The 22,062-nt window shown below is 48.8% G+C and overlaps 8 protein-coding genes across 8 annotated transcripts; 4 read left to right on the forward strand and 4 right to left on the reverse strand.

The window, feature by feature from the left end:
- Positions 1 to 530: 530 nt before the first annotated feature.
- On the forward strand, positions 531 to 1,898 carry N7500_008370 (uncharacterized protein; the record flags this gene model as incomplete). Its single annotated transcript, XM_056679514.1, has 1 exon — positions 531 to 1,898. The coding sequence occupies one exon, from the start codon at positions 531 to 533 to the stop codon at positions 1,896 to 1,898; it is 1,368 nt and encodes a 455-aa protein (XP_056529886.1).
- Positions 1,899 to 2,359: 461 nt separating this feature from the next.
- Positions 2,360 to 3,538, reverse strand: N7500_008371 (lytic polysaccharide monooxygenase auxiliary activity family 9 protein; the record flags this gene model as incomplete). Its single annotated transcript, XM_056679515.1, has 1 exon — positions 2,360 to 3,538. The coding sequence occupies one exon, from the start codon at positions 3,536 to 3,538 to the stop codon at positions 2,360 to 2,362; it is 1,179 nt and encodes a 392-aa protein (XP_056529887.1).
- A 1,212-nt stretch (positions 3,539 to 4,750) lies between these two features.
- Positions 4,751 to 6,254, reverse strand: N7500_008372 (fungal specific transcription factor domain-containing protein; the record flags this gene model as incomplete). Its single annotated transcript, XM_056679516.1, has 3 exons — positions 4,751 to 4,782; positions 4,839 to 6,125; positions 6,176 to 6,254. 3 exons carry the CDS (start codon positions 6,252 to 6,254, stop codon positions 4,751 to 4,753), a joined length of 1,398 nt encoding a protein of 465 aa, XP_056529888.1.
- Positions 6,255 to 6,738: 484 nt separating this feature from the next.
- N7500_008373 (H(+)-transporting V1 sector ATPase subunit H) lies at positions 6,739 to 8,287 on the reverse strand (the record flags this gene model as incomplete). Its single annotated transcript, XM_056679517.1, has 3 exons — positions 6,739 to 7,351; positions 7,408 to 7,933; positions 7,993 to 8,287. The coding sequence occupies 3 exons, from the start codon at positions 8,285 to 8,287 to the stop codon at positions 6,739 to 6,741; spliced, it is 1,434 nt and encodes a 477-aa protein (XP_056529889.1).
- A 539-nt stretch (positions 8,288 to 8,826) lies between these two features.
- N7500_008374 (M protein repeat protein) lies at positions 8,827 to 11,548 on the forward strand (the record flags this gene model as incomplete). The annotated part of the gene is made up of 3 exons (XM_056679518.1): positions 8,827 to 9,010; positions 9,066 to 10,546; positions 10,604 to 11,548. 3 exons carry the CDS (start codon positions 8,827 to 8,829, stop codon positions 11,546 to 11,548), a joined length of 2,610 nt encoding a protein of 869 aa, XP_056529890.1.
- Positions 11,549 to 11,992: 444 nt separating this feature from the next.
- N7500_008375 (uncharacterized protein) lies at positions 11,993 to 13,090 on the reverse strand (the record flags this gene model as incomplete). Its single annotated transcript, XM_056679519.1, has 2 exons — positions 11,993 to 12,934; positions 13,037 to 13,090. 2 exons carry the CDS (start codon positions 13,088 to 13,090, stop codon positions 11,993 to 11,995), a joined length of 996 nt encoding a protein of 331 aa, XP_056529891.1.
- Positions 13,091 to 13,830: 740 nt separating this feature from the next.
- N7500_008376 (uncharacterized protein) lies at positions 13,831 to 14,908 on the forward strand (the record flags this gene model as incomplete). The annotated part of the gene is made up of 5 exons (XM_056679520.1): positions 13,831 to 13,861; positions 13,970 to 14,257; positions 14,365 to 14,439; positions 14,498 to 14,599; positions 14,709 to 14,908. 5 exons carry the CDS (start codon positions 13,831 to 13,833, stop codon positions 14,906 to 14,908), a joined length of 696 nt encoding a protein of 231 aa, XP_056529892.1.
- Positions 14,909 to 18,124: 3,216 nt separating this feature from the next.
- On the forward strand, positions 18,125 to 21,160 carry N7500_008377 (uncharacterized protein; the record flags this gene model as incomplete). The annotated part of the gene is made up of 4 exons (XM_056679521.1): positions 18,125 to 18,387; positions 18,512 to 19,508; positions 19,558 to 21,005; positions 21,073 to 21,160. 4 exons carry the CDS (start codon positions 18,125 to 18,127, stop codon positions 21,158 to 21,160), a joined length of 2,796 nt encoding a protein of 931 aa, XP_056529893.1.
- Between the last annotated feature and the right edge of the window lie 902 nt (positions 21,161 to 22,062).

Consider the following 22,062-nt stretch of genomic DNA (forward strand, 5'->3'; position numbering starts at 1 on the left):
CTGCTCTTATATAGAGTTTGAAGAAAGGTGCTGTTTTGCTATGGCTTGGCATCTATGCTACGAGGCGCGGTTAATCACCCAGGGCGACTATTAATAGACTGTGAAGAACTTTGGGCCGGAACCCGGGGTGTCACGTGTGATCACTTTTAAGACAGACAAGAAGTACTCCGTAGGTTTTTGTTAGAACCCTCGTACCGAGACATTGATGCATAGAAATTACGTCAGATCATTTATCCGCTAGGCCAAAAGATCGTGTATTTATCATTCCCGCGGTATATATATCAGACCCTGATATTTGTTAGGCATGAGCTACTCAGGGGTGACTAACTCGCTCCTTGCTTTCCTTGGAAGGTTGGGAGCTAATCAGTTCCCGGAGTGGAAGTTTTACAGTCACCTAGTTTACATATGTACCGGACCATTTAAGCCCGTCGCTCCCCACGTTTACTTCAGTAGTCTCTTTGAAACCTGTTGTCCTCATCAAAGGTCGCTGCTCATTTGCGCCAACCATAGCCCCAGTTGCAAGACCTGAGATGGATTGGCAGCAAGTGCGCACCTACACGGACCATTTGGGTCATCCTGTCGTGCTCGAGCAGTATGTCTCGCCAGATTTCGAGACAGACCCCGATCTGGAAACTCCCATTCAGATCTACAGTCTTGTTCCCTTGGACGACGACCACGAAGAGCTCCGAGAATACCTCATGCAGACGTTCTCGGACGACGAAGTGAAGCCTTTGTTCGAAATTTACTCATACCGCCCGCCCGATGGCTTTGCCTGCATTGAGCATAATCGTATGGAAATCGCGCGTCGCAAGCAGCAACATCGGTCAGGAGTCGAAAATCCTCTTCCACTGATTGCGCGATGGAATCGTCCCAATCGCCTATCCAATATTGGATTTTGCGTTCTGGTGCGATCGCGCAGTTATCGAGTGGGCAATATGGAGGACTCCGAGGAGGCTGAGGAGATCGGCGAAGGCCCGGATTTACTTTACTTCAACCGCACATTTTCTAGCACACGCGCTGATGCTAACTTGGCGCAGCATTCACCCGAGGACAATAAAGACCTCAGGTCAGAGGCATTTGAACTATCCATCGAACGTGTTACGGAGCAAATGGATATCGGCCAGATGATAATCCTCGATTTGTTCCTTAATGTCTCTTCTTATGCCCATCAGCGATATGCCTTGGATTTTGACGAGGGCGAACCTCCTGGCCAAGGTATGCCAACAGAAGAGCAGATTCGTGACCAGCTCGGCCAAGAAACCTCGGTTGGTGGCTTTTCTCTTGGTCCGGCATTCCAGGTTTCTAGAGAAGCCGACATTGTTACAGTCACCAATACTCCTAAGGGCAAACCCTCTGACATTCAATACGTTGTCCACACATCTTTTCTCAGTCATATACGCGACACGGCAGGCTTCTTCCTCCTCGAAAGCACAGCGCGTCTCTTCACAGCGTCTGTCCTCTCCCACCTTCCGGCCAATAAAACCCTCGCCCTCAAATTCTTCATTCCAAAGTCCAATTCCTGGTCGGCCATCGGCCCCGCCCAAAATGAAGTTCTTGAAAGTTTATCCCAGCAAAATCAAGAAAGCCAGGAAAGCCCTTTCCCTATTGGCGCCCTTCACAATATCCCCTCAGAAGAGGATCAACCCCCAGCTGCAAAACGAGTTACTCCTCGTGGCCCTGAAAAATATCTGCACAACTGGTTACCGTACGAATCTGGCACGTTCACAGTCGTTCTTGATCGCGCAAAATTTGTCTCCGAGAACGGAGTTTACTTCTACAAGAATCATTGTAGTAAGGTCAATGATTCGGAGGTTCTTTCTGATAATACGAATATTGTGCGTGGCGTGGATATGAGTGCGGTTGCTCGGCGGCTGGGAATGGTTGTTCTTGATGAATGATATAATATAACTCTTTAATCTTTAGTATAAATAGTATAGAGGCACCGTTTAGTCAAATTAATTTAACTATAGCCCTTCATAGATACTATCAACTATAATATATTTTATATTAAACCTATTTTAAGTATTTTAACCTACCTTGTTAAATTAATATATACAGTAAAACCCAGTTATAAAGAATTCATTGAGACAGGACCAAAGATTTGTTAAATCTAGGTTTTCGTTAAATCTAGGTCCCTGTATATTATATATATATATCTGGTTTACATACAAATTTATACTCTAAAATAGCTTCTGATATCCCTCTACTTTTGCTCCCCTATTCTCCTAACCTCTAGTACCCTTTTATTTTTATAAAGAGTGTTGATTAAATAGGTTTTAAAAGTATCCAGGAGCCTCAAAAGGATAGAAAAGCGCTTCCCCTTCGCAGCTTCCATCAACTAGAAAATCCCCGAGATAGTCTATGCCATGATGGTGGTAGTTGTACTTACAGTGACCGTCGTTGTAGGTGCACACTTGGTCGTAGTGGGTGTAGGAATGTAGGAGGTTTCGGTCTCGGTCACTGTAGAGGTGACAGTAGCCCGTTTACTGCAAAAAGCGTTGGCGCTTGAAGTTGTCACAGTGAAAGTGGTCTGAATGGGCGAGGTAGTCTCAATGGTCTCATTAGCACCCACAGAGCTACTGCTTTGAACGGAGATGCTGGTTTCCAAGGGCAAATCTGAGACAGAAACATGATTGCTGTGACCATGACTGTGTCCATGGACAGATCCTGTAAAAGAAACGAGGGAAGTTGAGGAAGGTGCCGTAGTTGCTGAGGTGCTAGATGGTGCGGCGCTGTAGATGATGGAAGAGGAGGGATAGTTTGTCACGGCCAATGCAGACCAAGCCGTGGTAGGTGCAACCCTCACACTCTGAGCGGTAACATCAGCATCACCGCCATCGGGCCACACACGGGGCCCTGGGACAGTGTAGTTTGTGATATAGTCGCGATACATGTAAAAGAGGATTCCCTGCTCATAGCCATCATAGACGCCAGGAATCTTGACAGTGGGTCCAGGAATAGCTGTGCTGTCACTCTCAACTTCAATCTGGGCACAGTTAAAGTAGAACTCAGCACCGCCGAATTCGCCAGCTCCGTGCACTGCAATATGCTCGATACGAACAAGGTATTGACCAGCGGGCGTTTCCTTGGGAAGGGTGAAGTCGAATTGACTCTTTCCCGTCACGCCCCATTGAATCCCATCGTTGCCAAATGATGTGGGACCAAGCTCGTAGATCTTGAACCAGTCGCCTGAGCCATCGTAGGTCTTGACGCTACCAGGTGCCTTGGACAGATAAACCTGCATGGGACCAGGATGCTCAATCTGAGCGCCAAAGTCGGTAGCAAATCCAATCATATCACCAGCTTTGACCTTATAGACATCTGTCTTCTGGGCGTACGCATCCGAGCCTGTATTGCAGCGGAAATCATCACTGGCGTAGTTGCCCTTGAAAGGCATATAGCTCTGAGTATCTTCGCGCACATACTCGTAGTATCCGGTCTCATTCCCATTCACGATGAGGGTAGGGAAGAAATAGTGCGCGGAGACGCTGGGGATGCTAGCCGCCGTGAGGGCGAGAGCAAGCTGAATGGACTTCATGGTGAAGACGGTACAAATAGGAACTATAATGTACAAGTTTCAAGAAAAAACTCTAAAAGAGGGTAGCGATCTCAATCACCAGGATCGAGATCCCAAAAAGAAACGAAATGGAGAAGGAAAGAATTAATAGAGCGTCGAATGAAAGGACTCTCCCTATCCCATAGGAGTGCGGGCTCGGTATTTATTACTTTGGGTCTCCATTTTCGGTGGATGAGGAATTTACTCCTTGACATGGCAACAAGCTGGATAGGTCCATCTTTCTTCACTGGGAAAACAGATCAGACTTAGTCTAATCTGAAACGCCTACTAAGTTTATGAGACTGGGCCCTTATATATCCGTACCCTTAGCGGGTATCGACATGAAACAATGCCTAATGTTGACCAACCACCGCTGTCTGCTATGGCCCTAGTTCGCACTAAGTACAAAGTGCAAACTATATACTCCGTACCTTCGTCTCAAGTTCTTATGATGGAGTTTACATAAAACTAGATGCACAAGCAAAGACACCCCTTCCATCATAAACCAACCCTGCTAACTTCTGCGGAATTTACATTGCATTTAAGCAGGAAGGGAAAGCCATGTCGCACCATAAATACGGTATACAGATACCTATCTCGGGGACAAGAAAATCCATATGTTGCTGATGATGTGTTTAAGTATCTTTTATATATGGAATCCATGTAAAAGATACCTGATTTATCTGTGTCTACGCGCACCAACGCTGCTTGACACGGTTAATTTCATATTATGCTATTCCTAGGTTGGAAGGACTATCATCGCTTAGCACTCGGGACTAAAAAAAGATTAGAATTCACTGATGCAAGTCAGCTTATCGTTTCTGTTTCGTGGCTTGTTATGTCCGGCTTCGGGAGAGCTTGGCTGCTTAGCTCCGTCTTCCACTTCAATACCTCCATGACTGATTTCCTTAGCCGCGTGAGTCTGATTTGCATACGAGTAAAATCGAAAGGAAATGGTTAGATTCAAAAGGCAAAGATATATTCTATACAACTGTTCAAAAATCTATCACTAGCAACTCCCAAACGCCAGGGCTTAAGTACATGTAGATATGCACTTCGAAACTCTGCCAACGTTGACTTGTTGATACAGAAAATTACAGTATAACAAAGAAGATAATGGTATATACAACCGGAACCCAAAAGCATGAATCATTGCACATGAGGCATAACAGGCTGCCACCGACTGGGGTCTCCCTAGTAAGGGATAAAATCGAACTGCATTCGTTCTTTGTGGGATATATTAGCATGGAAACACAAAGAAACGATGCAATAAATAACTTACCGAGGAAATGGCTCCAATCTTCTTCCTCGCTCAGTTGGTTAGCCCAATACTGCTCGAGGAATCTCAATGACTGAAGAACGTTCGGAACACGAATAGTGTCATGCAAGGACGACAGCAGTTGGCTCACTGTATCCCGATCTTGACCGCGCGCTTCGCAGCCCGCAATAAAGATTGGTGTCGTTAACATAACCCAAGGTGATAGACCTGACGATGGCCCGATCTGCGCCGTGCACTCCAGAATGCGCTGGACCGACTGTTGTACTTCCGGGGACATAGTTGGTGTTTTCCGAAGTCGCCGGTGAATCTGGATGAGCGCACTGTGCTGGAATGCCTCATTGCATAGCAGAAGCTGCTGCGCGGTCTCCGCAGATAAGCCTTCTGCGGCTCTAGGATAGAACGAGGGTTGCGAGTGTGAGTCACGATTCATGAGCTGTCGAATTGCGTACTCCAAGGACGCCGCATCGTCCTCAACACTGCTGTCAATCTCTCCTGCAACAAACCCCTGGGTAGCCTTCTCGACTTCATGGCTTCGCCAGGCAGCAGCGCCAATCTGCCTAAAGACAGCCGCAAGGTCTACACTGAAACCCCAGTAGTCATCTAAATAATCAGGAGACCCACCTGACCCCATCAAATCAGAGGAGGCGAAGTCGGAAGTATCTCCAATGGGTGGACCATTGCCCGTCAGTGCTGTAAGCGACACGATCGACCAGTACCAACGATCCAAATATTGTCGGAACCCGCTTGTAGACCGCAGAGAGTCATCACCAGCGGCATCAGACGCCCTCATTAATGCTCTCGCCCCATCAATATGTGCTCTCCATGAGTTCGGGTTGATCGCTCCAGAATGGATTTCAGCTAGACAGAGCGTCCGAGCCGTTGCTACCAGCGCCTCCGGGTCCTTAGACGAGGGATTCTGCAGCTCTGTTCGGAAATGTTCAAGACTAAGGGCCATTAGTCGGGCAATATCCGGCGCTGATTTTACGCTTTCCGACTGGTTGTGTAGGGCTTGGATATGGATCGCCGATAGGGCGGTTGTAGCGTAGAGTAAGGAGGGAGTCTGGAGAGCCATCGGGATCAGCATGCGACATATGTCCTGCTGCATTCCTGAATGGCATGCGGTTATTTGAGAGGCATCGTTGATAAAATGGTGCAACAAGGCCTTTTGACTGGACGACAAGGACGAGAAGGGATCGACGGGTTGCGACAGAGTGAGATCTGATCCGGTGCTGGCGCGGGCTGGCTGCACCGCCTTCTTGGTGGTATAGATAAACTCCCCTGGTGAATATTCTGTGATAGTCAGAACTATCTATAAGGTCCATCTGGTTTGAAGTACTTACCGAATCTATGCATGCCTGTGCCGACGCAAGCACCAAAGCGGGATCGTGAGAACGCCCGTCCACCCCACTGCAACTGCATTGCATATTGGCATTGCTCGCCTGCAGTCTGACAGCGCCCACAATTCGGTCTCTGCTCGTCACATTTTTGTCGGCGCGATTTACATCTCTTGCAACCTGTGAAGGATCTCGACATGGGTGCTGCGGGTTGGGTGGGATGATGTTCTCGAAGAATTCCTGTGGGGAATGGAAAGCTCCCCGGCACCGGCCCGCGTGGCAAATATAATTCTGGGGAATAGGGGGAGATGAAGTGAATATGTTGTACACGGGACTCTATAGAGATTAAGGGGCGCTTGCTAAGTTTTGTACTGTTGCATATCTCGGGTTCTTTAGCAATCGATCGCAAGTGGGCCATGAACGACATGGATGAGTATGATTCTAGGAGCCCCAAGAAAAAAAAAGGAAGCGAGTATGCGCTATGGCAAGAAGATACACAGTACATGCCAGCCAGAGTATATGTTCATCCTGGAAAGCCATCAACACATCAAAAAGTCCTCTTTGGGAGATCAGCCCTCAAAGGTATATCGAAGCCACTCGCCGACGGCGTGCAAGCTCTCCCACCGTACTGATTCATCTGAATCAACCATCAGTTCCATCACCCGCGTCTTCAGGCCCAGTCGCTCCAATTGTCCGCGGCGTTCGGGAACTTCCTTCACTAAGTGCCCTACGTCGTTACAGGCAATAGCCAGGACCTGCTTGTCGTTATCCCAACTCTTAGACAAAATCTCGACCAGTTTCTTGGGCAAGGCTCCGTTCGACTCCTCAACAATTCGTCGAGCGTTCTCCTTCCAGAAGGTTGGGTTCTTGTGAGGGGGCGACCAGCGCAGGTGGCCCGACTGAACTTCAGCGGCATATTCGTCAAAGGTGGTCTGTGTCTTGGTGTACTCCTCCAACATGGAAGAAAGCGCGTTGAGATCCTCGAGCAGGTCGGGGTCAGTCAAGTGACGACCATTCAAGTTAACCAGGAGGGCAGGGAGTCGAAGGAACACGGCGATCGGTAGCAGAGTCGTCCGGTTGCTAGAGCAGAGATTGTACAAAGTTGCAAGAAGCAAGCGGGTGGTCTTTTCTTTCGGTGAGAGACGCAGGAGATGAGTGTAGAGTTGAATGATTTCATAGTTCCTAGGTAGGCTTAGTAGCTGCTCAAAGTGTAAATTGATTGTCGTCATATCACTTACTCTTGAAGTTCGTCGCCAACGAGAGCGCCCTCAAACGAAAGCTGCCATAAAACAAGGAGAACCCGATATAGAAGCTGGAGGCCAACACCACCGGCGAGACCAGGCTCGACGCTGCGAGTGTTGCTTCCCAGTGTGCTTGCGTTGCCTGTGTTGTCCTTAGCCCCCGCCGCAGCTCGAAGAGTGTTGATCAAGGGGACCAGAGTCTCCTGACGTTGCGCCCAGAATATCTCCCGGGAGCGACTTGTTCTCAGCAGCTCTGAGAATCCTTGAACACCAATGTCTTGGAGCCCACTGTCCTGGTTCTTGGTTAAAGTAGAGAGATAGGTGTAGAGCCGTGGGAGAGCCTCGTTATCGCGCGGTGCAGGTTTTGATGAATTAACTAGACTGTGCGACACAAGCGCCGTGAGGAAGGTGGACGTGAGCAGAGGAATGGGGTCTTCGGCGTTTGTCGAGTGCTGCAGGAACGGTAGGAAGGGCTTGTACGGTTCTGGGTGAGAAACAAGCGAGTTGGCCAGGGAAGGCACATCTATTGAAGATAAGATTAGTATGATTTGTCGAAATTTCAGCTCCTCCAGCAGTAAATACCTTGAATCAAGTCCGAGGCTAGTACCAATATATACTGCACAATATCGGTCCTTCGAGAGGCCGAGTCCAGGACACTCTTTCCCTGTGAGCCGCCAACCAACAGCTCTGTGTATCCAGCGAGATCTCCTTCTATTGTCTGGCGGCGTTGGTCCTTGCGCACCTTATCCACCGCCTTGATCTTCTTCAAGTGGTCATCGGTGATGTTGCCCGCTCGGACGGCACCCTCCCACGGAATTGGGCGAGCTCGAATGTTATTCTGGAGGGAGCTGAGGTAGGTGGGTGGCTCCAGTGACATTGTGGGTGTAATCTGGGAGATTTGGAGCCAGGAAATAGAGCGTCGCTGGCTGTTAACGGATACAAACTGGAGGTGTGTCCTGAGGGACGGGGGAGCTTGGGGATGACGGAAGCCTGTGCCAAGACCGACGGTATCTCAACGCATAGCCTCAACTTTTGTTTTCTGGTCTCTATTTTGTTGTTGGTTTCCTATTTTTCTTATTGTTCCTGGTTTCTACAAGTCTCCTTTTGCTGATCATTTGACTCGTGTTCACTGGCTTGTCGGCCCCAACGGTGTAATCTCTGGTCTGGTTTCAGCCTAGTACTTTGAAATCGGCTTAAATCCTGCCACGCTCTCATTTCCCAGCAAGCCCTTGCCATTGCCACCTAGGCTTCGACACATCTAGCAAAAATAGCCATCGAATTGATCCTGAAACATCTCTCACGATAGTTGCAACAACTGGACGCCCGAGCGCAACCCCCACTGAATCCATGCGAATGCGACACGAGGCATTTGCCGCTTAGTAGCTTCGCAATTTCAAATACAGTAACTCTGCCACTATGGCGCAGAACTCGCAAACACAAAAGCAAAAATGGGGAGTGGGTTCTTTTTTCCAGCAGGCAGTAGCCGGCGTCGAGTCTCGGTTGGATCATATCTTGATGGATGAGGATGGAAATCAGACCTCTGTCACAAAGCCCACTGATGCCCAAAGCGAAGAACCGTCGACAAAGGCTCCTATTGCTTGTATGACATCCTGCACACATAAGCGACCCCTTAGAACTGGCTAACATCTTTTTAGCTGTTTCCCGCAGTTCATCGACCGCGCGAAGAAATGACCGGCTTCAGGAACGTCTAGCCAGAGCTATGATGAAGCAAAATGCCTCGAACCTCTCTTCTCAGTCTCCTCAGAGTCGAGTCTCATCACCGCCTGTTAGTCCAGCACCTAGCAACGGAGCTCGATCGAGTATGGACATCGACTCCAACGTTGCATCGGTGAATAATGCGGCGGAAGACACCAAGATATCACAGCCGAATGACGACAAGAATGCAGCCACATTAACCTCACCGAGGATAAGCTATGATTTCGGGGTATCACCACGTGTTTCAACGGACGTCAGCGTCGCAGACTCCGCGGCCGGGACCTCTGCAGATGTGGCTCAACCATCAACCGACTCGGCCAAAACTAGTCAAGAAATGTCAGGGTCGCAACGTAACGAGGCATTAAGTGATATTGCCCCGGGCGATAGCCCGCGCGTTAGCGTTGAATCGCCATCCGAGGTAACGGAGAGTGAAAACCCCGACATCGCTCGCCTGCAGGCTCAGCATAAAACTGCTGAGTCTCAATGGCAAGAAGAGATGCACGGTTATATTGAACGCATTGATGCGTTGCAATCGAAGTTGAAATACCTCGCTAAAGATGCTGCAGAATCTGCTAAAAATGCCGCGGCAAATGCTACCCCAGGGAGTGTGCAAAAGCAACTCCTAGAGAAAGATGAGAAAATTGCATTGCTTCTCGAAGAAGGCCAGAAGCTGTCTAAGTCGGAGATGGACCACCGCACGGTGATCAAAAAATTGCGCCAGCAACTTACCGAAAACACCAAATCCCTGACTGAGATGAAGAGAAAAACGGACAAGCTTGAGCGAGACTTGGTCAACTCCGAAGCAAGAGCCAAGCGGGCAGAGATCGCCGAGAAAAGGGCAACCGAAGCTTTGTCATCCCAAACAAAGTCGACCAAAGACTTGGAAGCTGTTACCAATGAACGCAATGCGCTCAGCCAAACTGTCCAAGAAATAAAATCGCAATTGAGTCGGGCGGTTTCCCGCGCCGAAACTGCCGAGACAAATGCGAACTCTGATGCTCTAGAGCTGGAGAGACAACGGGCAACGGAGCTAGACGAGGAGCTATGCAACCTGAAGATCGAGCGCGACATCAGTGAAGAGAAGTCGAAGAGGGAAATTACTGAGTTGAAAGAGAAGGTGGAGCAAGAGAAAAAGAGGGCTCGGATGCTCGAGGCTGAATTGAAAGGTGAACAGTCTGTCTTGGAAAGCAAGATGGAAAGTCTCCGCTCTCGCGCAGAGGAAGCTTCATCGGGGGCAACGGGAGAGACTCAGGCCAAACTTTTGCGTCAGATCGAGACCCTGCAAACACAGTATGCTGCTGCTAGTGAAAACTGGCATACATTAGAGGGCTCTTTGCTCTCACGCCTGACTAGTGTAGAAAAAGAACGTGATGATACTGGCCGACGTGAGGTCGACCTTCGGAAGAAGATTCGAGAGATGGTAAGATCTCATTTCCCACGCCTTGATGTACCACGAGATTAACCACCGTGAATTTAGAACCAGAAGTTCAAGAAACTCGAAGAGGAACTAGACAACGCGAAAGAAGCCGAGCACGATTTGGACAGCAGGCTCGAGGAACGCATGGAAGAGCTGCAGAAGCTGCAACAGAAGCTCGAGAAAGCGGCAGAGGACCTTGCCTCAACGCAGAAGGACATGGCCGAGCAGAAGAAATCATGCGACGCAACTTGGGCACAGAAGCTCGAGGAGGAGCGGGCCAAATGGAGAGACCAGGTGAACTCTCCGTCGCACCTACGTGGAGTATCACCCGTTGCATCTCTACGGCGATCGAGCACTCTCGACACCATGAACCCCGGGCTGTCGGACTTCCGCCCTCCTAGCCGGCGCTCATCTGTTATGCCTTTTGCCTCACCGGAAATTGGCACGCCGCCTCGACAAAACTCTTACCCTGCCTCCATGACCCAAGCCACACTTTCTCCTCCACAAATCAACACCAGTTCATCACTCATGGGTGCGCCCTCCATTAGCTTTGAGCCAGACGAGTATTTCGAAGATTCTGGAACTCCTGCCACACCTTCAGCGTACGGAGGAACACAAGCACCTCCATCGCGCGGTATTAATGACATAATCTCCGAGTCAACCGTTGGCGCCGGCCCCTCTGTACAGCTGGTCGAGCGCATGAGTGCCACAGTTCGCCGCCTAGAGAGCGAGCGCGCCGGCTCCAAGGACGAGTTGGCCCGCGTGACGACTCAGCGCGATGAAGCTCGGCAGCAAGTCGTGGACCTTATGCGTGAGCTTGAAGAGAAGCAGCACTCGGATTCCCGTGTGCAGGAGCTTGAAGCTGAACTCGAAAGCCTTGACCAGCGCTATCAGACTACTCTTGAGATGCTGGGCGAGAAGAGCGAACAGGTTGACGAACTTAACGCTGATATCGCTGATCTCAAAAAGATCTATCGCGAGCTGGTTGACAGTACTATGAAATGAGGGCGAATTGGTCAAATGTTTACGTACCACTTAGTGAGCCACCAGCTGGACACTGCTTGGATTTCATGCTTTGAATCAAACCAATCGGGTTTGTAAATAGAATATACCTGTGTTGTACAAATTAACCCATGTCATACAACGAATTGCATCGCAGTACGCCTTCCATTTTAGGCGAGTCAGTCATCCTTGCAAATGTCCTAAAAAATGAGGCTTCCCGCCTTTACGATGATTCTGGCTCTAACGGCCTTCTCTTGCCAATATTAAAGCAATTCTCATTGACCAGCAAATTTCTAGTATCTATTTGCATGCCACTTTTTCGCCTCTAGCTTTCTATGTTGCTACGGCGATACTGGACCGTAGCCCACAGGCGGAATCGGAGATCACGGCAATTTCTAAGAAACGCTCATACGATTCATAAAATTGCTATATATGGACATGAAAGTATCAAGAAGACGAGGAATGCACAGAGCTCGCAGCCTCTGGCCTAAACTGCACCAGCTGCTGAGCACTTTCACTCTGCCTCCTATCCCAACTCGCAAGAAGAACATTCAGCAGTTCATTGGCGACACCCAGCAACAGGAAAATCGCAATAACTTGTCCAAACGTCCATCCTTTCTCCTCAGGATCGAGATCGTTGCGACTGATAGTCTGTTCCAGCGACACAATCAAGTATATGCAGAACGAACAGTACGCAACCTTGTTCAACGTATATGTGAGCAGCGCCTGTCCATGCAGCCTCTCGGGTGGCTCGCGACGATCCTGGTAAACAGGATGATTAACCTCCACAAACCAATTCATCCATCCTCTCTTCTGCCCCTCAATCCTGTTTCCGGCTTCAGGATGTCGTCTTCGGTACCTAACATACCCACACAAACACGGCAGCATGCACGTAAAAGTAATAGCATAACCAGCGACAACCGCACCCAACGTCCCGAGAATGATATACCGGAAGACGGGAGAAGTGGCTTTAATGCTGACGCCAAAGACCACGTACACCGTATACTTGTTGCATTGAGGCTGGCTGCCAAAATGCGGCGCAGTCACCCAGACATAGACGTTCAAAGAGAGGAAAGCTGCCAAAGCCAGGATCTGGAGAACGGCGAAGAAGTACAGTCGCCACGGGCCGAGTCCTGCATATCGGCCTTTGCTCACCAAGTCCATGCCAAGTATGGCAAGAAGATGTACCACACATATTGCGTGGAAGAGTGTTAGGTCGCCCCGAAATGTCTGGTAGATTGCCGTGCAGAGGAGGGCTAGGCCTTGCAGGCCGAGGGCGGAGGAGACACCTCGTGAGAACTCTTCTTGATCTTCACCTGGAGCAAAAACGCGGAGTAAATAGCTGACGATTGACCCTCCTAGACAGAGGGCGTAAATCGATGCACGGATCTGTGGGTGATGATTTAGCTGGGGGCTCTTTTGTTCAAGGTCTCAAGTCAGGGAGCTAAATGGCGATAGGATGGGAATGATGACATATGAGAGAAAACTTACTCCAACCCCAGATACATCAGGGTTAGCCTCGATAACACAGGCTGTCGAGTTCATCCTGTGTGGCACAATATTTGTGACGACTTTCCAAGCGATATGTTACAGCAAGCCAAGTGGAGGGGTGAGACGGTCTATATCTCAATCTCGGTTCAAGTATCCATTATTGCTTTAACATGTTGAGCCTCTCTCGGTTTGCCTGACGGAAAGGCCAAGGAAAGCAAGGGAAAAAGAGAGAGAGGAAAAGCCATGTGCCCGGGCAGGACAGTGGCTAAGCAGGATTGCGCCACGAAAACCCGATCGCCAGTCTAAAAGCTCATTCTTCAAAGTTTAATAAACACAAAAAGGCAGCAGCTGAGTCTGCCAAGATGATCTTAATCGTACTGGGATTGGGTCGCCTCGGGATGCCCTGTCTGGCGCCCGTATGCTTACTGCATTTACCGCTAAGCCCGGATTAGGGCTCCTAGGAGGAGCGCCAGAGACTTAGTCTCGGCAAATGAGTTGCTTGATTGGTCAATCGAGAACTATATCATCAAACTACTGCAGCCCTTCGTTTACGTGATTTCCCTGCTCATCAAAACAAGGCACTTTGCTCTTTCAGCCTCCTCCGGTGTCATCCATGTGACTCCACGAGGCTTTTGGCAGCGAGCAATGGGGGAGCTTGCCTATCTATCAAGCCTTGGCTAAGAATTGGATTTCCCTATAAGACGTTTGATCTCATTTGCAGAGCCGGGGTTCGACTTTGCCAATCGTTACTATTTCGAAAACAATACATAACCGAACAATTCTCCCCCACGAATATGGACGATCTCCCACTTCCTGCTATCAACAGTAAGCTCACAATTTTCTCAACCCCTAAGCCCCAATCAATTCCATATGACTCCCTCCTTGCGACTTTACCGTGCTTCATCCAAATACTTATTCTGCATTCTACTCTAGTATGGACGTTCTTCGCTCTAGCCGCGCTAGACATCGCAGTAAACGCGGCCGCTGGTCCAGCTGCAGTGGCGACCGCCGCGCATGTAAATGGGACTCCACTGACAGCGAGAGCAATGCAAATCGGTGCCCTCGCTGGAGTCACTAAATCAGGGGTATTAGCATTCGTCGAATTCGTGACTTATGCGGGATTGCCAACGCCCGCATGGATACTATTGGCTCTGGTGGCAAGCGGATTTGGAATATGTGTCTTAGTCACGGCGGAGGTTAGCAATTTGGTCCTTGGAGAAAGTGAGTCTCAGTCTGTCTTTTGGAATATCGTTCGTCTCGAGGCTTTCTGTATAATGCGGCTTGCGGTAATGGTTATGCTCTGTCTAATCATGTCTAACGGTATATAGCACCGAGCGCATTGCTTATTGCGGCTGTTGTCGCTGCTATTCCCCTTGCAGGAGAGTGTATTGGGATCTATCACTGTAAGTGCTCTTTCCCTCGCCCACAGCTCTTCATTTCTAATGTTGTTTTGTGCTTCAGCCGCTGGTGGGCTATATGGTAGCAAACCTCAGACTCAACTTTGTGTCATGGGGCTCGATGCCTTGGGAGGCTACGTTTTTGCTCGTATGGCACATAACGGAGGTTAGTTCCAGTGTCTTCTATATCATAAAAGCTCCGGGTGCAATTTTTGCTGCTCATGTTGTAGTCGTTGACATATGATTTGACTAATACTTGATTTATGTACCTGCAGGCTACGACGTCTGCCCTTACAAAGTTGCTGCCGCCGCAGGGGCCGTCTATGGTGTTATCACTGGTTTCTTCCATACTGTCCTTGGGTGTATCGCCGGGTTTACCCATTATGAAAGCACAAATGGAAATTATGAAATGCGGAATGTGTTTGGGACTTCGCGAGGGTATAATCCCAATTGGAATCAAAATGCCTGGCCTTAATTCTAATATTGGGCATCGGTTTAATAAATAATATTTGTGAGTGTTATGGAGGGAACTTTTCTTGCCTGAATACCAATATTCTGGTCTTTTACTTCTCGGGATATCTAGAAACATACAAACCAGAACTTCGTTTCAACATTTTCGCATGATCTTGTCTGACACTCGAGTCTCTCTTCAAGAAGACTCTTCTGGATCGATCGCTGAATTGTCCGAGCCAAAGTGGCACGTTGATCACTTTCGTTATACTGCAATATACCTTTCACAGCAACTTATTCCATTCACCACCCATCTATGTGAATACAAAGCGACAGCTATGCTTTAGGCCTTCGACATGTATCCTCACCTGTTTGACCATTCATACGTTTGGTTTTGGCCATAATGAGGGCCATTATGATCGAGCTTCGACTAGTCAAGCAAGGTATCTGAAACAGGTTTCTGGAAACAGGTATCTCGGCGCAGGATGCCTGTTGGTTTAGTGTGTCGACCGCAAGTTTTCTCTTTGAACCTGGTCGTCGGAATGTTTCAGAATTAAACCAGAGTAAAGGAGCACATGCCTTGTACAGACGCCCTGGGGTCTACTGCTGTGGCCGGAATAATCGTATGGTCTTTGTCTGTCGTGGGTCCAGCCATATGCGATTCGGCCCCCTGAGATGGATGGTTGGCCTACTATGAATGAGGCTGGAAAATGGTACGGTATAAATTGGCGAGAGCTGGGTTTGGTCTAGGATTCAAAGAGGGGAAAGTATTTGGAAGAGAACCTTTTCAGAACCAATGCCTGATCCTTGCTCCTTTGTTTAGGTACTGCAATACCCATAAGAGACAGGTTGGAGGGGCCATATGTGTTACGAGCCAGATACTGCACCAAATAGCACCAGATATGTTAGAGGTGCCTAGCATACCACTGTTTTATTCTGCTCAGATATGTGAAAACAGCAAGGGCCCCTGAAACAGCCTAGATGCAGCTTCGAGAAATTTGGCCGCTCGATAAGTCTAGAAACTAGCAACTGTATCTAATGATAGAACGACTGTGGCTGGGATTTGAATAAAGCCAGAAAATTCCTGATTGTCGAACAGGCGCAAGCTATGTATCAATTCTTTGGAATGTGAGACAAGTTTAAGGGTGAGAGGTGAGACATGGCCTAGACTACCCGTGAAGGGAGTGGATCAAACGGGGGGTGCATAAGCCACTTTTCTTCATTGACGTGCAGGTGGACTAGGATAGCTGTTTAGTGCTGTGTGTAAATGGACCACTCCAAAGTTGATGTTGAATTGAAAGGTTGAGTATGCTTTAGATCAAGTAAACCACAATATTCCCAATTCATTGTATTGTAGGTAGAATTCGAAAGCGATATATGTTGTACTACCTACCATGTACTATTCCAAGCTGTTTCGGAATCATGATCTCAACTAGTCTGCGACAGCTAGGGTGGGCCGTTATTGAGCAGCCCTACGTATTTTAGGACCATTAAATTACAGTAGATCAGACCACTTCACAGGATGTTTTTTTTTCGTATCGTATTCACTGAGATCGCAGCGTCCAGTATGGGGTGTGAACTGCTATATATGGTCACACAAGTGAAACAATTGTCTCCTGGGGATGCCTAACGCAGTGCGAATCCTGGAAGTCGCAAAAACGCTCCGAGTATGAAGCAAGAAACGTATAGATTGATAAGGGGCTAGGACGCAATAATGTTTAGAATATTCCGTACGGGGTGTCATAAACTATTCTCGGACCATAGTGCTAATTGAGAATAGTCCACAGAGTACGGAGTAGCGATTAGTGCTGTACTTTTTCTTGACACGGGTGATTGAGAAGTATACTCCGTACACGATGTACAATATAGAGTTTGATCCTCGAGTATTGCACTGGAGCAAGGAGCACATCACTGTCCAACCAGTTCCAGGCGCAAAAAACAATATAAATTGCAAGTCATTTCTTTTAAGGTGGGGTCTTCAGTGCTGAGCAACGTAGGACTCATCTCTCTAATCGTACTCTCTATATCTGTGGGTTATATGAAAAAAATAAGGACAAACTATAACAACATTGGCCAACTTCCTGATGTGACACTATGCAGGAACAGGTTCATTAGTACTTAGGCGCTTGGCCCGTTGAAGCAACACATGCCGGCCCACGCGCTGGCCCGAGTGTCTGGCGAGACGCCTTGTTGATCGGCGCCTTGCTTTGATTGGACATGGTCAAAGGTTTAGCGTGCAGGATTTGAGTGCAGCACGTTCTTCTGGTAGGGAATGGTCTTTCCATAAAATTGAGGAGCTTGGGCCAGAGAGGGTACTCCCGAAGGGGAAAAGGGGCAATATCTCCACTGAAGATGTTTTTTTACGACCCCTTAATTTATTACAAACAATTTGATATTGAGTATGATTTTAGATCCAGAGACAATATGGATTATGGGATATATAATATCAATTCGGTATACGGCGTAGTGATATAGCATGTACGGAGTACCATATACTGTACTCTGTAGTTGGCAGAATAGATTGTAAACTCGAATGCGAGAAAGTAGACAGGAAGTATTTTCCAGTACCCTTTGCATATCAAAGATAAACAAAGTTACAGAAAGGTACATGATCGGTACTCCGTACAAAAGGCGGCTACCCCTGAATCTGCCAAGTATCCAACTTGGGACGTGCTAACCTCTCCATATCCACGACTCAAGGGGTTCTTTGTGCCACTTGACACTATTGAATGTTCTATTTTCATATTTTCCTTATCGTATCCATGCAATCCGTAACTCCATACGGAGGGTATGTGGTATACACAATATACAGCATTTCACTCTGTACCGGACATATAGTGTGTGGTACTATACTACACAACAAAGGATGCCAATCATATCGCCACGGTGGTAGGTTCAAGCGATGTCGATCCTACCGGCCAAAACACCATTGTGAGATGTATTCGTACCAATCGAATCCATGCAAGTCCAGACCCACGCCAGCCCCCCCCTGCGCTCCACCCACGCTTACTCGTCCCGAAGCCAGCGCTAATGAAATGGAGAACGGGCGGTTTGCGCCAATCGCCCCGGCTTGTCAATAGGACTTTCTCCTTTTCTTTCATTTCCTTTCTCTAATACTCTCCTGAGAATAATCTTTACCCTTTTAGTCATCTCGTTGGCGCGTGCCATTCTCTTTCCCGTGCTAATCGGCATGAGCGACTGCCGATCCATGGCTATTTTTTGATACGGACCAGGGTGTTTCATGGCGTCTCCTCTTGGGCTCGGCGGCTCACCCGCCCATACAGAGGGCTTTAGTCCCAATTCCCCAACTACTCCTCCAGTGCAAAGGAAACCTGTTCCGAACAATGGTGATCCAGTGACTTCGGGCCCTGACCACCCCTCCTCTCCTATTTCGTTCGAGGGAGATAAACCCACTTCGATTCCCACTGCACCTGTGGCTAGACCACTCTCCCCTTTATCGGTGGATGGAGACTCAATTATATCGATACCAAAGAATCCAAATAGGTACGCGACTAGCATGACCCCGGCTTTCCCCTCTGCCGGGTCTTTTTGCAGACCCTCCTTTTTCTCCCCGGATACCTACAGATCCAGCATGATATGGCCTATACATGCTCTTCCGCTTCTCTAGAGTCTGGAAGGCTAATCGCGTGCCTTTGTCCCAACTTCCTAGATATTCTCGGGGACGGCACCCTACTCAACCCCTACACATCGATACCGCTGCATCCCGCCACGGCTCCGCCTCATACTTGAGATCCGTGCTCGAGGACGACGACGACGACGAGAGTCCCGACTACTTTGACAAAGAATATGAACACCAGTTCATGAGTGCAACCCCCCTGCATAGTCGTCTAGATAGCGAACCTTTCATCCCGGTCCTCAAGTCTCCTCCTCCAACGAAACGATCGTCACGACGGGCAACGAGTATGGCATTGCACATGCCCATGCATAGACCACCTCCTCTACATATTGACGTGGATTCGCGCTCAATGTCAATGTCAATGGGTGCGGGAGATCCAAGACAACCGAAAGCACCCGGAAACAAGATCAGCTCCTTCTTCGGCTGGAAGGCGGCGAATAATAATACAGCTACATCCCCTGGGGGCGAATCATCGAGCACCGAAATTTCCGACTCTGGTCGATCAGCCTTGCCTTCCCCCATGCCACCATTAGCGAATGTCCCTTTCAGACCCGGCTCTCCATACGATACCAAGACCAATGGACATAATCCTCCAGCGAGGACTCCCTCTCTAGGGGCTTCAAGTTTAAAGGAAAATATATTTATGTCCAAAATGGCAGAGATTGAGAATGAATTACGAGAGATAAGCTCCGAATTGGCGGGATCTATCCGCCGAGAAATGGATCTGGAGGATCTAGTCGAACGATTACAATCAGAAGGTCCGGACGTCAATCGCCGGACTAGTGACTATTTTTCAGACTCCGGTACTAGCTCTGTTCGCTATGCCTCGGACGCTGGGAAAAGTGAAGATATCGAAAAGATTCGTCGTGCCGCAGAGCAGGAACGTGCACAGCTCAAGGTCGAATTATCGCAGAAGTTACAGGAGGAACGGTTCCAACGGATGGCATCAGAGTCGCATGTCCAAATCTTGGAATCTCAAGTTCAACAGGTATGGCTGGCAAACAATGCGCAACATGCGACTGCTAACATTTATCTAGCTTCGACGCGAGAGAACGGATACGTCTGATTTGTCGTCAAAAACTAAGGAACTCGAGACAGCCCTGGAAAATACCAAGCGAAAGCTGCTCGAAGAGCGACAATCCAAGGATAACTTCGAGGACCTGCTTACTGCCATGCGAGTAGAATTGGAGCAATTGCGTAATGACCGAGATCAACTTCGAGATGGCAACCATCTTATGGAGGAAATTGAAGCTTTAAAAATCGAAAATGCCTCTCTGGCTCAGCTACAAGGTGGTCGATTCGCTTCGATTGCCGAGGAAGGTAGCTCACCGAGAAACTCGGCTTTTGGAATATCAAGATCGAGCTCCATTGCACGCAAGCCCAGCGGCTTAGCCCGCTCGGGCTCGCTTTCTCGGTCCAACTCAGTCAATAATAACAGTGGTGGTAAATCACCCGAAACCCGTGAATCCTTGGTTGATAAAGTCCATGATATTGAGGTCCAACGCGATGCCCTCCACCGAACAGTGCGGAGCCTCCTTGATCGTCAGGCATACCAGGCCCGCGACTATGAGAAGCGCACTCGTATGCTCGAAATGGAGCTTGCTCGAGCCCAACAATCGGGTCAGCCGCGGAAATTGGGCTATGAGAGAGATGTGCGCAACCTCCGTGACGAGGTGAATCATCTTCGCATGCGCGCTGAGGATGCCCTGGATGGCAAGTGGCAGTGCGAGAAGAACCTCGCTGGTCTCAAGATGGACTTGGACCGTGCTGAACAGGAAACTAGCTCTTTACGTGCGCTTCTCTTGGAAGACACTGCCGCTGGGGCAGAGTTGATGACCGGTCAGGAAGGCTTCGCTGAGGTTGTGACCACATCCACTTCCCTGCAATCTACATTCCAACAATTGCAGGCGGAACGGGCCGAGGCCGAGACGCATGTTGCGAACTCGGAAGAGCTTGCTTCCTCCCTTGTCCGGACTGAGGCACTGGGCAGCAAAGTCCATTACCAGCTTCAGACCAACACCTCTCTGCACGCCCGCCTAGCGGCAGCTATTGATAAGGGTGACAAAGATCAGCGGATCTCGGTCGAACGGATTAATATTCTGCAGAACCGCATGAGGGAACTGGAGGACGACCTGTTGATTGCGCAAAACCACTCGGAAGAAGAGATTGGCAAGCATGAGGACGAGCTTCGTTTGCTGAAGGAAAGCCAGAGTGCCCAGCTCACGCGGATGATGAATGGTGGCCGTAGCCCTGTCATCCTCTCACCACGGCCGCCGAACACACCATTCGATTCTCGCTCACCACGCTTGGACCAGACAACGAGCGGCGAGGGTGTACCCTTGACCGAGGTTGTCCAGTCCGAAATCCTCGAGCGACGAGTTAAAGATCTCGAAAAACTTCTCCGTGATGCGGATATGGAGATGGAGCAAGTTGTTGGACGAATGAACCGCACCCAAATCGATGTGGCTCAGCTTCAAACTGACAGGTATGCAATTCGTGTTTCTATTCATATTTTCTTTTCTCGTCCCATCTTTTACTAACTGATCCCACAGAGACGACGCTCTGCGCCAGACCCGCCAACTCCAGACCGAAATCCAAGCGGAGCGTGATGCCCTCAGAGGACTCATCAATGCTTTGTAATTTTGACAACTTCTTGCGCTATGTTCTTTCCTACTGCCTTACTATACCACGTCTGCATATGCATTTGCGCTCCCGTCGCCTGCGATGGTAGAGTACAATATCTTGGAGTTAGCCCGGAGTCTCGGGTTTTTGTTTTGGGTTCTTATATAAAGATCATGCGTGTGGCATCGCGCTGATCTCTTCATCAACTTGGGCTTGGGGCGTTCTGTCTTTTACACTCACGAGACTGGTGGTCGACTGTTCGTCGCGCTTGTACATAGAAACCGTCTCTATTTGGGTAAATATCTAATCTACTGTACAGTATCATTGTTATATTGATGAGATATATCGAGATCAGCTGAGAGTAATGCATAAGTGAGACTAACATCCAAGTAGACTCCAACATACTACGTACATAGGTTTGTTTAGTTTGCATCTTCTTATCGTTCGGGTGCCACGCCGCTTGGAAACCCCAGCTTAATTGTGACTTGCGCTCCTTGTCTTGCCTATCATCAATCGCATCGGAATATTTCTTTCGGTAAATCCTCTCCTACACTCCCCCTCAGCTGACCTCCAACACACCTCACGAAACCCCTCCTCGGCCTTGTCGCATTGCTCAACCACAAACAACTGACTACAAACAACGCATCGAGCTCCGGCGCGAGATCAAACAAAGCGCCCTCGAGTTAAAGGATAAAACTATCTGAATACTAAGTGGTCAGCGTATTCTCTGCCTGTCTCACACCGGCGACCTCCTCGAACATATCCATTTCCAAGGGCTACAAAGAAGCAAAGCTTTCAAACAAAGCGCCGGCGAGCCAAAGAAAACCACAGACCTGAGACGCGAGGACCTCTCTCCCCTGTCTTTCCCTCGTCAACCATCTCACACCAAAGATCTTGAAAGATCCCCAGAGACACAACGA

Source organism: Penicillium coprophilum (genome assembly GCF_028826855.1).
Source record: "Penicillium coprophilum strain IBT 35676 chromosome Unknown utg000005l_segment0_segment0, whole genome shotgun sequence".
Classification (NCBI taxonomy): domain Eukaryota; kingdom Fungi; phylum Ascomycota; class Eurotiomycetes; order Eurotiales; family Aspergillaceae; genus Penicillium; species Penicillium coprophilum.